Consider the following 14652-nt stretch of genomic DNA (forward strand, 5'->3'; position numbering starts at 1 on the left):
AGGGCATTACCAACTCAATTAAACTTTATTTCTAGAGCAGTTTAAAAGTAACACAGTCAACCAAAGTGCTGTACACGAATTAAACAAAACACATAACAAACAGTGACAAATGGTAAAAAGTCAACCAACAAAAGAAGTGAGACTTACAGAGGGACTTAAAAAAAGGGAGTGAGTCGGACAGCCTAATGTGCAGCGGGAGCTGATTCCACTGCCTTGGAGCAGTGACTGCAAGTGCACCATCACCTCGGTGTTTTCTCCTGGTCTTGGGGACATGGAGACATGGAGCCTGATCTGCTGACCTGAGTGCACAAGAGGGGGTGTGAGGTGCATGCAGGTCAGGCCAGAGTCTGAGTGCCAGACCATTTAAAAGCAAATAAAAGAATACCAGATAACACAATTACTATTAAAATATACTTTATTATATATTATTATATTTTATACTTACACATTACACATGTCTATGATACACTTTTCGCCCATAGTATAAGCCATTCATCTGGTTCATACACAGCCCACTCGCAAGGCTCATACAGTCTCTGTATCAAATATTCATGCTAGTGTGGTGTAGTACATGACATATATTCTGTCTATGTGGGTCACTGAAGTATTTTTGGAACATGTCAAAATGAAATGCTTTAAATCATGTTTCCACATTTAGTAAACAGTATGAACTATGATGTAATTTTTTTCTCGAATATAACGTAAAAAGTTCTGATACAAAAGCCCACACAATAATATTCCAAACTGACTTGTTAGATTGAAATTAATGTGCAATAAACAAGGTCTACTGTTTTATGCACAAATCAATTTGTGGATCTCAAGGTACTACAAGTATTATTAAAATATACTGTCAGAGGACATCACCAGGTACTACATTTACTACCAAAATGTACTTTCACTATCAGCAAACGCCACCAGGTAACAGGTGTACTATTAAAATGTACTTGTATTATCAGATGACTTTGCCAGAGAACAAATGTACTAACTAAATGTACTTATATCAAAGGACAGAGTACCATAAATACATGTCAAATTTTGCATACACTATCAGAAGACATATCCAGGTAACTTATGTACAACCAAAATGTACTTTTACTATCAGAGAACATCATTAGGCAACAAATGCACTACTGAAATGTACTTCATACTATCTGAGGACATCTCTTCTCTCAGCTCCTCTGTCACTATGGTCACCTTACCAATCAAAATTATTCTATTATCTGTGTGTGTGGAACTGCAACAAATATAGCTTCAATCACCTCAGTGACTAAAAGACTGAAAACCTGTCTAAAAAAATCTTTCTCTCATTATTCTGGAATTTATTAAATAGAAGTAATTTTGGTCATCCTAATTGACAATACTGACTTTGATGCACACATCAAGTGATACTAGTGCAAACTCCAAAAATTGCATTTAATTCCTTTTAACAAATATAAAATAAGATAAGACAAAACTGGTCCAAATGCATTATTCAGCTGTTATTTATCTCTCAACAACAATAGAACAACTTGTAAATAAAAGTTCAAACATTATGAGACTTTCTTGACCGACTACGACCAGTAAATAGTCCGATTTATATGTCCAACCAGGATATCGGCTGAACTGATATTTGGAAGCCGATATCTGATCCAGCAAATTTTTCAGTATCAGTGCCGATATCTGATATCAGTATTGGATCAGTGCATCCCTAATTGTACCGACTGTGGAATTATGGGAGGAAGATCTTTCTCCTTTTGATTGGGACAAATATGGGTCTGCTCCCAGTAAACCTGCTGAGCCCTGGTTTACACGACCCTCTAAATCATTATTTGAATTTTACAAGTTAGGACTGCACCATAACAACAAAGAGATTAAACATATTTATTCAGTGGTCTGAACGAAGCCATGATCATCAATGGTTTAAATGGAGAGACTGAGAAAATAGGAGGTTCATTTTAAGAGTGAGTGGAGTTTTTCTACTTCAAGACACATTGTGCTTTTGTCAGTATTTAGTATTAAACTATTACAATGTAAATCACAATTAAACATTTTGTTCATTGTAAACCGCATTCAGGTCAGACAAACTTTCTGCGTCAAAGGTACTTACATGCAAAGTCTATTTAGATGTGTGTTTAGGCGAGTCTTAGTCCGTGGTGCTTTTAATCAGTTGACTTAGCACTTTTGAGCGTTCACACCCCAGGAGTCAAACACCAGAGTACTTTTGGCAGCATTCGCAATGCCTCAATGTGTTTCAAGTATCTGCCCTCAAATGCAAAGGTGTTCAACTAGAGGCCTTTAGTACAATTTTTAAACCTCATCTGAACCTATGAGAAGAAGCATTTCACTATAGCCAGCAGTGGTTCTAGTTCATCTCTACTACCAGAGGGCGGTGCTGAAAGCACTGAAGGATTCATCTGCATGAATTAATATTGGCCGATAAAATGTTGTGATGCCATCTGAAACACAGCAATAAACTGATTAATAACTCATTAAAGTTGATTTTACATAACGCATCCCATTTAACATGTATGAGTCCTATCTTATGTTGTGCCTTAGGTACTACCTGTGCCTCCAGCTGCGTAAGGACATCCTGGCTGGCCGTCTACCCTGCTCCTTCGTCACCCTAGCTCTGCTGGGCTCGTACGCCCTGCAGTCAGAGCTGGGCGAGTACGACCCCGAGGTGCACCTGCCAGACTATGCCAAGAGCCTAAAGATCGCCCAGGGACAGACACCCGAGCTGGAAGAGAAGATGATGGAGTTACACCGCACATACAGGTCAAGCGCTGGGCAAATGTGTGACAAAGTGGGCAAATTTAAAGCAAAGTCTGTCAAACGTAGAGCTGACTGGGTCAAATACAGGTGGAGGGTAGGGCTTCAGAGCAGGGAGGGTAACAGGAGTATTTTGGGTTGGCTCATTAGTCACACAGGCAGGTGGTGGTTAAAGGATGGACTTGTTTAGAGGACACACAGAATAATGTTACAGCTATGCAATAATTGGCTTAAAGGTTTGTAGCCTCTGCTCGTACAATTGAAGAAACGTGTTACAAACACAACTGAACTTGGGTTGCCACTGCCTTAACCTGCAGATGGAGGACACATACACATTTTTCTTATTCTCAGTATATGGAAAGTGTATATGAAGGCTGCACTAGCACTGATAAATGATTGGTTCAAACCAACTCGATTTCAGCATTGAAACTGGCACCCCAAATGAGACATTCATATAAGGGTTCTGTGCAGTTTTGAGTCCTTTATGTTGAGACAAATCTATGAATATGTTTGTCTTCCTCTGGGTTATCACTGTAATAATGTGTGTGTTTGTTACAGGGCGATGACCCCAGCCCAGGCAGACCTGATGTTCCTGGAGAATGCCAAGAAGTTGTCCATGTACGGAGTGGACCTGCACCAGGCCAAGGTGAGACCAGAATACACATCTTTTCTGATTACCTGCTTGTCTCCTTGGAGATGTTATTCCACAATATGGCATTAAACTTCCCGGTTTTGCATATATATACACAGTGAAATTACCTTGAAAAATGTACATTCTTACTGTCGGCGTGTTTGCTTCTCCACAGATCAGACTTGTAACTAGGTCCAGTTCATGGTGCCGTGGTGCCATCCCCATATTGATAGACAGGTTTATGCCATATTGAGACATTCCAGGCAAAGCACTATGTCTGGAATCTCATATCTCAGGCATAGTATTAATGGAGAAAATTCTTTGAGAATTTTACTTCCAGGGCAGAGAGTCAAGACCCACTGTTGAGCTGTATAGAACAGGGCAGTATGTAACCAAACATATTATGGCAGTATCAGCTGCCATGGCATCTACAATATTTAACTAATTTAAGGCAGCAAGATTAATTGCAATCAAAACGAAAGGCTGCAATCATTTCCTTGACAAACAACAAAATCTCCTTTCTTATTCTGTAAAAAAACTGTTAACCCTGTAGTTTAGATCTGCACAAATACATTCTGAAATGTGATTCTTGTATTAGTTTGTCACTTTGTCAGTTGTCTGTTTGTCAATCCTCCTGGACATGTTTATTAAAATGTTTATTATGTATATTATTAAAACATAAATTGCTAATCTAATCACAATGCTTGGCTGAAAAAAAACACAATGTGATATTTTTCCAAATTCATTCTGCCTCAAACAAAGTTATTTGAGTATATACATATTTTTTCACATATCTGAGTCCTTATCTAGTTGTATATCAGATCAGGCCTGGTAGCAGCTGTGTAGGGGCTGCTCTTTGATAATACTGTGCGTCACTCCTGCTGTCACTCATGTCCCACGGCTTAAACCAGGAAAAGCATGTGACCCCACCAAAACAGGTCAATCTGCAGTGAAAGGAATTAGACAGATGTGGATTGTGCAACACTGCCTCCTGCTGGAGCATGTGTGAAAGTGCACATTGGATACCAGACACATACTTGTATAAATAGTATACAGCATATACTAATAATATATTTATATAAATTACAGATAATTTCTCTTAATCTACAGTTTAAAAAGGTCCATGTGCTTTTAATTTGAGAGTGGTGCACTTGGACCTGTGTGGTTTTATGTGGTCTCAGTGGTGTAAATAGGGAGTCTCAGAGTGACTCGTGTCGCACTCTGGAGCACTGTGTGTGGTGTGAAAGCAGCCAACACAACTTCACCACACACTCCTCAGATTTCCCCAAAAGAGGCTGGTATCATACCCTGAGACAAAATAAGTTATTGTGTTTGGATATATAAATCTATATATAGGTCATTGTCACATAGCTAACAGCAGAGTCTGTAGTGAAACGTGCTGTCATGTATGTTGTGTAGGACCTGGATGGGGTCGACATCATGCTGGGCGTCTGCTCCTCAGGCCTCATGGTCTACAAAGACAAGCTGAGGATCAACCGCTTCCCCTGGCCCAAAGTGCTCAAGGTGTCCTACAAGAGGAGCAGCTTCTTCATCAAAGTCAGACCCTCTGAGGTACAGGCACTTGGAATTATATTTTTATATTTTTAATTTCTACACACACAGGATTTTCTGGACTATACGTCGCTCCGGGGTATAAGTTGCACCAGCGAAAAAAGCATAATAATGAAGAAAAAAATATATAGAAGTTGCACTGGACTATAAATTGCATTTTGGGGGAAATTTATTTTACAAAATCCGAGATGAAGAACAGACATTTTATCTTTAAAGGCAAGTTATAATAATAACAATAAAACAGACAACAACAGGCGGAATAGCAGTACAGCATGCTATCATAGCACATAGAGAACAAACTGTCTTGTGATGTTTACGTAAGATATTAACAGTTTATCAGACTACTCATCTACGCTAACGTAACACGCCGGGTTGTCCACAAACACAAGAGACACGAGAGTTTTTTTTCACTCATATTTACTGTGGTCTTACATCTTCATCACAATTCACACCGTAGAACTAGCAAACACAAAATATAACACATAAAAAACTTTATAATTTACTTCTCAATTGTCTCGGGTAATACTTAGCATCGGAAAACAGGAAGTAGTTTTCATTACCTTAAACTAGACTTATGATAAACTAAACATTTATAATATTGTTCCAAATGAAAGATTATGAACTTTATGGTCTTATAAATGAAGAGGAAATAAATAAGGGGAAATTAAATATGAAATGTATAAAAGAAAACGAGTCAAGTAAATTTTCTTAAAGGTATTACAAACAGCACCATCTAGTGGGCAAACAAGTGAACTGTAACATGTATAATCAACTGTTACATAACACATAAAGAAATATGAAAATATGTAAACACATACATGAAGCATAGACAGTGAACTGAATAAGTGACTGGTATGTTAACATAAGATATTAACAGTTAATCAGATAACTAAAACATAAAAAACAAGCTCACAAGTTTACTCTCACTCCAGATCACTAAATCCATTGAATTCCTCATCCTTCGTGTAGCTTCTGAACAACTCTGCCTGCTCTGGAAGTAGATGAAGTGCCAAAGTAGATGGCTGTCATACTGGTACACAAGTCTAGAGTGCCCTCGCACAGTTGCCAATGTGACAATAACGAAGATGTGAAATTATATATTTTAATAATTTCACATATAAGTTGCATCTGAGTATAAACTAACTGGCCAAACTATGAAAAAAGTGCGACTTATAGTCCGGAAAATATGGTATAGGTATATGTAGATATGCAGATATGTGAAACACATTCAAACACATTCGCTTCAGATTTATCCAATTATTGGAAGAAATAAAAAATTGTCAAAAAATTTAATTTCAGTTAAATCAATACTCAATACAGTTAAATAAAAAAGTAAATGTAAATGTAAACTGTTTTTATCTGGCTGTTTATGATCTTTACTTCAGAAAGATTGATTTGATAAAGCCCGTCACAAACTGGGATGGTGATCTTATAGACAGTGTGAGTGAAAGAAAATGAAGAATTTCACTGTTGTTTGGTCCTGGTGTCAATAACTGTGAATAACATTTTGATGTTTCTTCTCACAATAATTCGAACCCAAAAATTATATATCGTCACATTTTCAGATGTTATGCCAACCACACAAAAATAAGTTTAGTCCACCTGTATTTCTTATCCAATGTAATCCTATACTTTGTAGAGAAGCCTTCTATAACAGCTGTGTCCTGTAGGTGGAGCTATACGAAAGTGCCATTGGATTCAAACTGCCCAACTACAAAGCCGCCAAGAAGCTGTGGAAAGTGTGTGTGGAGCACCATACCTTCTTCAGGTCAATCAAGCTTCATAACATCGTTACACATACAAGCATACACATTGCATAACTTATAATGTATATTTGCACATATGGAATTCTTGTATATTCACAGGTTTTGCTTTACTTACTTTTCCCCTCTCTTTCTTTTAAGCATAATTTGTGCTCAGAGTGATTCAAAGTGCTCTGCAGAACAAGCAGGGTGTGTTAAAATTACAATAATCTACCCCAAAAAAGTCACACAGTACACCTTTTCTATTAATTATAAAATATTTTTTTTTATTTGTGATGTACCTCTAAACAGAAACATTTTGCACCTCAACTTAGTAGTGTTACGCTTTTTTATGCTATATTCACTGAAAACAACATATTAATATTTATAGGTTTCACTTTTGGTTTTTGACACTCTGAGTCTCCCCTCCTTCTCCTCCCCAGTCCCCCTGATTGTATTGCTATCACAACACAATCCTGCTAATGAAACTACTACACATCACGTTTGACAAGTTCTTACATACAGTTTTGTATCATGCTTTTGTATATTTATGGAGAATTGTCATGTGGAAGTATGGATGATGTCGGCTTGTGGACTGAGCATTACACAGAATCTTACAGCTAACCAAAAGGAGGGTTTGAACAGCCCAGGAGAGATTGCTAAAATAATCAAACATGCATGGATGGCATTGAAAACCTCTCCAGACATGTTTTTGAAGAGGGAATATGTTATAACATGGTAGAAAGCTCAAACTAATTTTTGCATGTGCATTTATGACACCCTAAGCATTGTTGTGTATGTGTGTGTACAGGCTGACCTCCACAGAGATGGCCACTACCCCCAGAAAGTTCCTGGCTCTGGGCTCTAAGTTCCGGTACAGCGGGCGCACCCAGGCCCAGACCCGACAGGCCAGCTCCCTGATCGACCGACCCGCCCCTGCCTTCCAGAGGACCAACAGCAAGAGGAATTCACGTAGCTTGGATGGGGGTATGTGTGTCTGCTGATCATAAAACACTCTATATATTAAATGCTTTTTGCTGTAGTTGCATTCAAACAGAAAATAGGGTTTGTGAATCATCAAAGTGATCCGGTCTCACAGCATTTTAGCAAACAGGGGCCACACATTTTGCAGTACAGGCTGATTCCACTACAAGTAGCTCTGCGGCACTGTGCTGTGCTGCTCTCCAAAGTACTTACACTTCTGTTGTAGTGAATGACAGTAGCTCCACATCCCATGTAAATACTTTTTTGAAAGAAACAGTGAATACCACCAACTTTTTTTTCACCAGAATACTTATAATGGATGGTGTTGTATAAGCATTGTAGATTATTAACTGGACTCAGTAGCCTGTTAACATTGATTCTCGGTCAATAAAAATACTGACAGAAGAAAACTTTTATTAACTTGCTTTTAAAGTCCTTAAAGTGAGATTAAAAACCTAAATTCCACAATCACATTGCAAATAGAGCTGCTGAACTGGGCATTGCCTGGAGGACTAAAGAGGAGTGTGAGAGGGAGGAGCAGTGTGATTGGTCTAACAGGTATCCACACTTTGTATTTTTGTAATCAGGGTAGTCCTGTGTGATGCCATGTAGTGCTTGAAATTGCAGTGGCTACTAGAGGCAGCACACACAGTTTTTGACCAGAGAGTTGCAAATTAATGTAGTTTGCATTCAAATTGACTATAAAGAAGAAACAATGCTATTAAAACACCATGTACAGTTAGTACAGTTAATTGTAAAAAAAAAAAAAAAAAAAAAAAAAGTTTATTTTGTGTTTAGTTCCACTTTAATTACACTTGTGGTGGAGAAAAAATGATTTCAACTTGTGCTCTTGCACATGCTCTTCTGAAGCTCCTCAGGGCTCCACAACCCTTTGTGGCACACCTGTAAGGTGACAAAACACATCCAGCGGGTGTGTCCAGTCTAAGCTCTGTCAAAGCTGGAAACAGTCCTGGAGGTGTTCAATATTTTATTGTTGTTTGTGTTGTCAGCCATGGCGTCCACTCCAGACAACAAGTCATCCCGCCCTGTCAGCGCCCCTGTGATGTCACCCATCTCACCCGGTGAAGCCACGCCCTCCCCACTCCTGCCCGCCCTCCGTCACCTTAGCGACCAACACGACAGTTCCACCCCCAAAAGCCGGCGCTCTGCAGACAGGAAGCACGAGATCAGGGCGGACAGTCGGCAAACAGACTCCCCCAAGAGCCATAGTCCCAGGCTCGACTTCACCCCGGAGCTCAAGGTGGGTACAGCGGGATGGGGAGGGTAGAAACAGGGGGGTAGGTGCAGCAGGGTGGGGAGGGAGGGGTGGATATAGAAGTGTGGGTACAGTGGGGAGGGTGCCGGAGGGTTTTTATGTCATTCTCTTACAAAAGGAGATTTACAGAGTAGTTAAAAAATACTATACAATAATATGAATTGTATGTATACTTTGTTGTATATAATATTAGTTTTGCTCTAATGATATTTAACATACAAAAATAACAATAACAAAAACAAGCAAAACAAAAAAAAGTTCCTCGTTTATCGCTGGGGTTACATTCTAAAAATAACCTGTAATAGGCGAAATCCGCCAAGTAGTCAGCTTTATTTTTTACAATTATTATATATGTTTTAAGGCTGTAAAACTCCTCACCATACACTTTATACATTTTTCTCAGACAGGCATTAACATTTTCTCACATTTCTCTCTTGTTTAAACACTCTCAAAGTTTAAACCTTCGTAGATTTTATCCCCCTTCCTCGATGATCGCTTTAAATTTGTTGTTCACGTGCCTCTGCTCCAGAGGTATTCACAGAGGCAGAGAAACACTCCCTGCAAAGAAATACATTAGTCCAAAGCATTTGTGAAATTTGTCGGTGCAGAATGTTTCAACGACATTGTGGTTTTTGTCGAGGAGAAAACTTGCAACTTGCATACAGCACTTCAGAGTCACACTGCGATCAAACATTTATGTAAATTTGGCTAAACACATTCTGTACTGTACAGGAGACACGGCACAGAGGAGACTGACTGACAATGGTCTGCAGTCCCTCAGCCAATCAGGAGGCAGAACACAATGCACGTTCATACTCTGTAAAAAAGCATGCAAAATTGCAAAAAAAAACAAAAAAAACAGCAAAAGGTGAACCGTGATATAATGAGGGACAACTGTATAACAATTGCTGTAACTGTGAGGTGATTTTTTGTTCATCTATTTACTTATTTAACTTTTATTGTTTTTTATTTGGTAGATGTGTTTTGATGCAAATCCTTCATATTATTGTGAACACAAAATGTAAGCCTTTAGTTGTGTTGTCAATTAATTGGTCAATTTCATCTTAGTTAGCCAAAGTTTTTATCAAGCGACTGATCATTTTATTTGGATTATAAACTCTTTCACAGTAGAGAAGAGAAGACATGCAGCGAGATGAAGAATTTGTATAGTCTATTACAGCCCTACTGTACTGCCACGGTGCTATTTATGGACTTGGGTTCAATGCTAACCTAGAAATGTCTCCATCGATTGTAGTCTTTTTGAAGTTTTTTATAGAAGTTTTTATCTATTTTAGTGCAACTGTCAGCTTTTAGAAATCCAATTATAGCCATCTAAAGGTTCATAAAAATAACAGCAGTATTGTTACTTTGTAGCTGATGTCATCAACATTCCCAGAGAGGTGAAGCTAACTAGAGGCACTGCTCTGTCTGAAGCTCTGCTACTCAAGTCAGACTTTTATCCGAGCTTTGTTTTAACTCAATCTGTCATTAAAAAACTTACTTGGCTGGAACTACAATAGGATGAGCTGATGATGTGCTCTTAAACAAGTCCCTCTCAAATTAAATTGCCATCACAGACTAGCTAGCATTAGCCATCAGTTTTTTTAGTTAGCCTTTCATTGCCCGGTTTGGGCCTTACCCGATTTGGTACCATTTTTCAAATTGTGCAAGCTGCGGCGCCCTCACGCAAGTTGCTATAGTAGACAGATCTCATTTTTGATATTCATTCGATCAAATTTAAACTTGAAATATGAACTATTTTACTGATTAATACTTGTTCAAAGTCAGTGAGAATTATGTCTGACTTCAGCTAACTTGATGATTATGGTCAAACACGATCCTTTTTGTTTCCCATTTCTAAGAATAAACTCAGTGAAATTAAACATAGCTTCTGACAATGTGCTGTTTAAATCCATTTTGTATTTAAACACCGTGTTGTCACTGCAAAGTAATACCAGAGTGGTTTGTGCTGACTGTGCTGTGTTGTGGTCAGTCAATATCCAGGAGAGAGAGGAGGCACTCCCCTTCTCTGACCGCAGCCCCCGGAGAGCGGGACAGGAAACAGGTTTGTCTCCCCCTGCTGGACACTCCTGCATGATGGCTGGGACAGTATACTAGATAACACAAAGCAAAGATATCAAATAATAAGTAAATAAGTTGCATGTGCATTCTTATGTCACGCTAAATTGTGCATAAATTGTACTGCATGTCCACTGAAATGAATAATGTTAAGTTAAAGAGAACAGCCACTTTTTTACCCATAGACTCCTTACCGTTATAAATTTTGAAAGATGATTTGCTTGATTGACCACTAAAATATACCCAAATTTTAGACAATTTTTTTTGGAACTTCTATAGAAGGACTATATTTGTTTGTCGGCAATGGCAATAATGGAATAATAATGGCACTCTTGATAAACATGAACATTTGCTCTTGTTGTTTAAATACATTTTAAACAAGTCATGGTGTCAAAATCAAAATACAAAAAAAAAAAAAAACCTCCGTCAAGGGTTTCTGTTTTAGTATCAGCAGAGAGCACTGTGCTTCGGGTCAATAGCAGGTGGTAATGAGTGTGTATGTTGTGTGTGTGTGTCGGGGCAGCACTCCCCTCAGGACAAGTCCAAGGACATCATGAGAGTGAGGAAGGTCAGCTCGTCTTCACGAACTCTGTCATACTGTCAGACTGCACCTGCAATAAGATGTCTGCTTCACTGGCATCTGTTTTTTTAATACAGATATTTGGTCACTCTCAGTGACAGGGCAGGATTTACATTTAATATATTTATTAAATTAGCAGATATAATCTATAAAGGTGCACTGTGTAACTTTTCTGGTGGGGGATCTGTCACTCGCTAGTCTCCATGGAGATATTGTTTTGGCAAACAAAAAGCATGCCCTTTGAAAAAAACATTTTTTAATTGAAATTGACTTTTAGTTTAAGACTTAATGCTGCACTCTGAAACCTTCCTGGCAAAGCAATAACCTCTCCATGGAGACAAATGCCAAACCCTCTACCAGAGCTGCATGACGTACCTTTAAAGATATGTTATGTGATCAGTATTATTAGAGAGGGTGACCAAATGAATGTGTGCGTTTGTTAATATGTTGTGTTCACTGTGCACACTGGACTGCTCAGCATGTGTTTTATGGGTTTCCATGTTTATGGCTGTAAACTGTAATGCAAAAGTTCATTATATTGTATATTGTAATGACAAAACATTTGGAAACTGATTCTGTTTTAAACATTTAAGTTTAAATGAAAGCCTGGACGGTCATTATAATATAACAATTGCATTTGATTTCATGATTTGATGGCACAGAAGAGGTCACCTTGTGGACGCTGTAGGGGTCTCACTCATCAGAATACATAACACCCCTCGTGCTGCCTGAGTCTTCCATCACGGCTGTGCACGCACTGTAACCAACAAGATCACAGCAAAAGCTGTGAATCCAAAGGGCACAAGTCAAGTTCTGCTAGGTATACAGGAGAGGCAGAATCGCACTTAGTGATTGGTGGATCAGTAACAAAAACTGATATATCTATATTGACTGCAGTAAATTGCATGTTTATATTTTAATGCACTTATCATCATTTTAAACAGTTTGCAATGGCCCAAAGTTATTCCTCGTTGCAATGTTACCTTATGCATTCTGATCGTCCTAATTATTCTGGATGCTCAGAATGTTTTAAAAGCACTTTTCACCAGTGCAGAATTTTGTTGTCATGGTAATGCTAACATTAACTAGCATGCTAACAGGACACATCCTGATTCTTGGGACAATTAAACCCTTTATAATTAGATGCAGTACCTGACTTGTTTTGACCTGAAGAGCTGCTTACACAATACATCTGTACATGGGCAAGACAAGTTTTGCTCAGATACATGTGAAAAAATCATGTACTTGGCCTTTAAGTAGTTTGGATGCATTTTAACACTAATTAGATCAACGCACTTGTTGCACCCTTTGGATTCCAGCCCTTTCTGTGTTGCTCTGATCTCTTTTATTGTTCTAACTACTGTCCTTCCCCCACAGAAACGGGCTAAGAAACTGGAGGGCGAGACTATTTATATCAGACATAGCAATCTGATGCTAGAGGTTGGTACCACGACAGAGCTCTCTCCGCCGTCGTCATAACTTCTCTCTCTTCTCTTTTTTTGTTTTGTGATTTTTTTTGTTTTCAAAGCTGAATCCTAAAGGCCTGGCATGCACTATCTTCCTGTCTGACACTCATGCAAGTAGCTCCACTATTTGTTCTACCCATTTTTTATTCAAACACATGACTGGAAGAGGGCACTAATTAGTGTTGTCATGATACAAAAATTTCAAACTCAATTTCGATACTAAGGAATAGACTTGATAATCAATACTGATTCCAATACAATGATGATAATAAAAACACCCTTTATTTAGAATGTGATTTTTAACATTATTTTGTAGTACTTTCTTTTATATTAACATGTGGCCTTACATCTGTGTAATCCCTCAGTTGTTCTGGTGGTGGTCCATTGGTGTATACTGGTATATGTGGACTTACCCTGGCTCAGACTGCACGTGGTGCAGCTCTGGTCTGGTGGTTGCAAGTATTCTGTATAGTAAAAAATATGAGAGGAGCTCAGATGGCACGTGGTGCAGTGGGGTGGTACTGGTGAAGGTGCTGCAGCACTCTGGACTAAATCTTGTTCAAATGAGTATCTAGTTTTGATACTAGTTCTTGTATCAGTTAGTGTCCAATTTGCGATACTTTTAACAAGCCTAGTATTAATACAGATTTTGTGTTATTTGATGCTAAAACTGTGAAAATACCAGCTTTTTTTTTCTAAAAAAACAAACAAAAAACATTAGAAATGTTGTCACCACTTAAAGGTGCATTATGTAACTTTTTTATTGTGCTGGCTTCATTTCCTGCTCGTCTCCACCAAGATGTTGCTGTTTTGTCTTGAGTGCGCCACAGTCTGGCATTAAAAGGGGTTAATCAGACATTTGTTTTTTCTTGCTCAAAATAGTACCTTGTAAAACATACATTTTTACTATGAGGGAGGTCTCCTCTCCACAGACCTGACCTGTAACTTGGCCTGCTGTCTCCATGGAAGTAGATATGTTTAATGCCATACTGTGAGCACTTCAGGCAAAGTAATACCATCACAATATAAACAATCAGGTGGCAGACTCTCTGCCAAAAAGGTTGCATAGTGCACTGTGTGGTAGTGCACTACATTACAAAAAATAATCTCTGATATAACCCCCTCCTCCAGTCATGCCTTGCACACCTGGCTCTTACTGATGTCCTCTCCCTTATTCTGGACCTATTTCTTTGAGAGTCCTTTGGAATTGTGTAGATGTGCTAGTCAACCCTCTCCTGCACATTCTCATGACAATTATTATTTTTCGCTAAATGTTATATTTATAAAGTCAGTTTGGTCTTTGAACTTTTGAATTTTCACCTGGGAACAACAATATAGATGTCTAACTCTTTCACTAAAGCAACTTTTATCCACAGTTCAATGACTTTAAAGGCCATTTTCTCAAAATGCCTTTTTCACTTAAGGACACAAAGGGGGAGTAATACCTATTAGTACATTAAAAAAACTAATTATATTCAATATTTTATGTTATATTTTCTTAATCTATTTCCCATATTTAATTTATTTTCACGTGAAAACACTGACGGATAAAAAAAGAATGTAATACATTTTTT

The 14652-nt window shown here is 38.3% G+C and overlaps 1 protein-coding gene across 1 annotated transcript in view; it reads left to right on the forward strand.

The window, feature by feature from the left end:
• Positions 1–14652, forward strand: part of epb41a (erythrocyte membrane protein band 4.1a) — a 63466-nt gene that overhangs the window by 17536 nt on the left and 31278 nt on the right. The window contains exons 6-14 of the mRNA XM_055225505.1: positions 2536–2754; positions 3307–3394; positions 4799–4951; positions 6622–6719; positions 7505–7680; positions 8688–8938; positions 10947–11018; positions 11556–11600; positions 12990–13052. Coding sequence (XP_055081480.1) covers positions 2536–2754; positions 3307–3394; positions 4799–4951; positions 6622–6719; positions 7505–7680; positions 8688–8938; positions 10947–11018; positions 11556–11600; positions 12990–13052 — 1165 coding nt within the window. The remainder of the gene's footprint in view (positions 1–2535; positions 2755–3306; positions 3395–4798; positions 4952–6621; positions 6720–7504; positions 7681–8687; positions 8939–10946; positions 11019–11555; positions 11601–12989; positions 13053–14652) is intronic.

This window comes from Periophthalmus magnuspinnatus, chromosome 11 (assembly GCF_009829125.3).
Source record: "Periophthalmus magnuspinnatus isolate fPerMag1 chromosome 11, fPerMag1.2.pri, whole genome shotgun sequence".
NCBI classification, from domain to species: domain Eukaryota; kingdom Metazoa; phylum Chordata; class Actinopteri; order Gobiiformes; family Gobiidae; genus Periophthalmus; species Periophthalmus magnuspinnatus.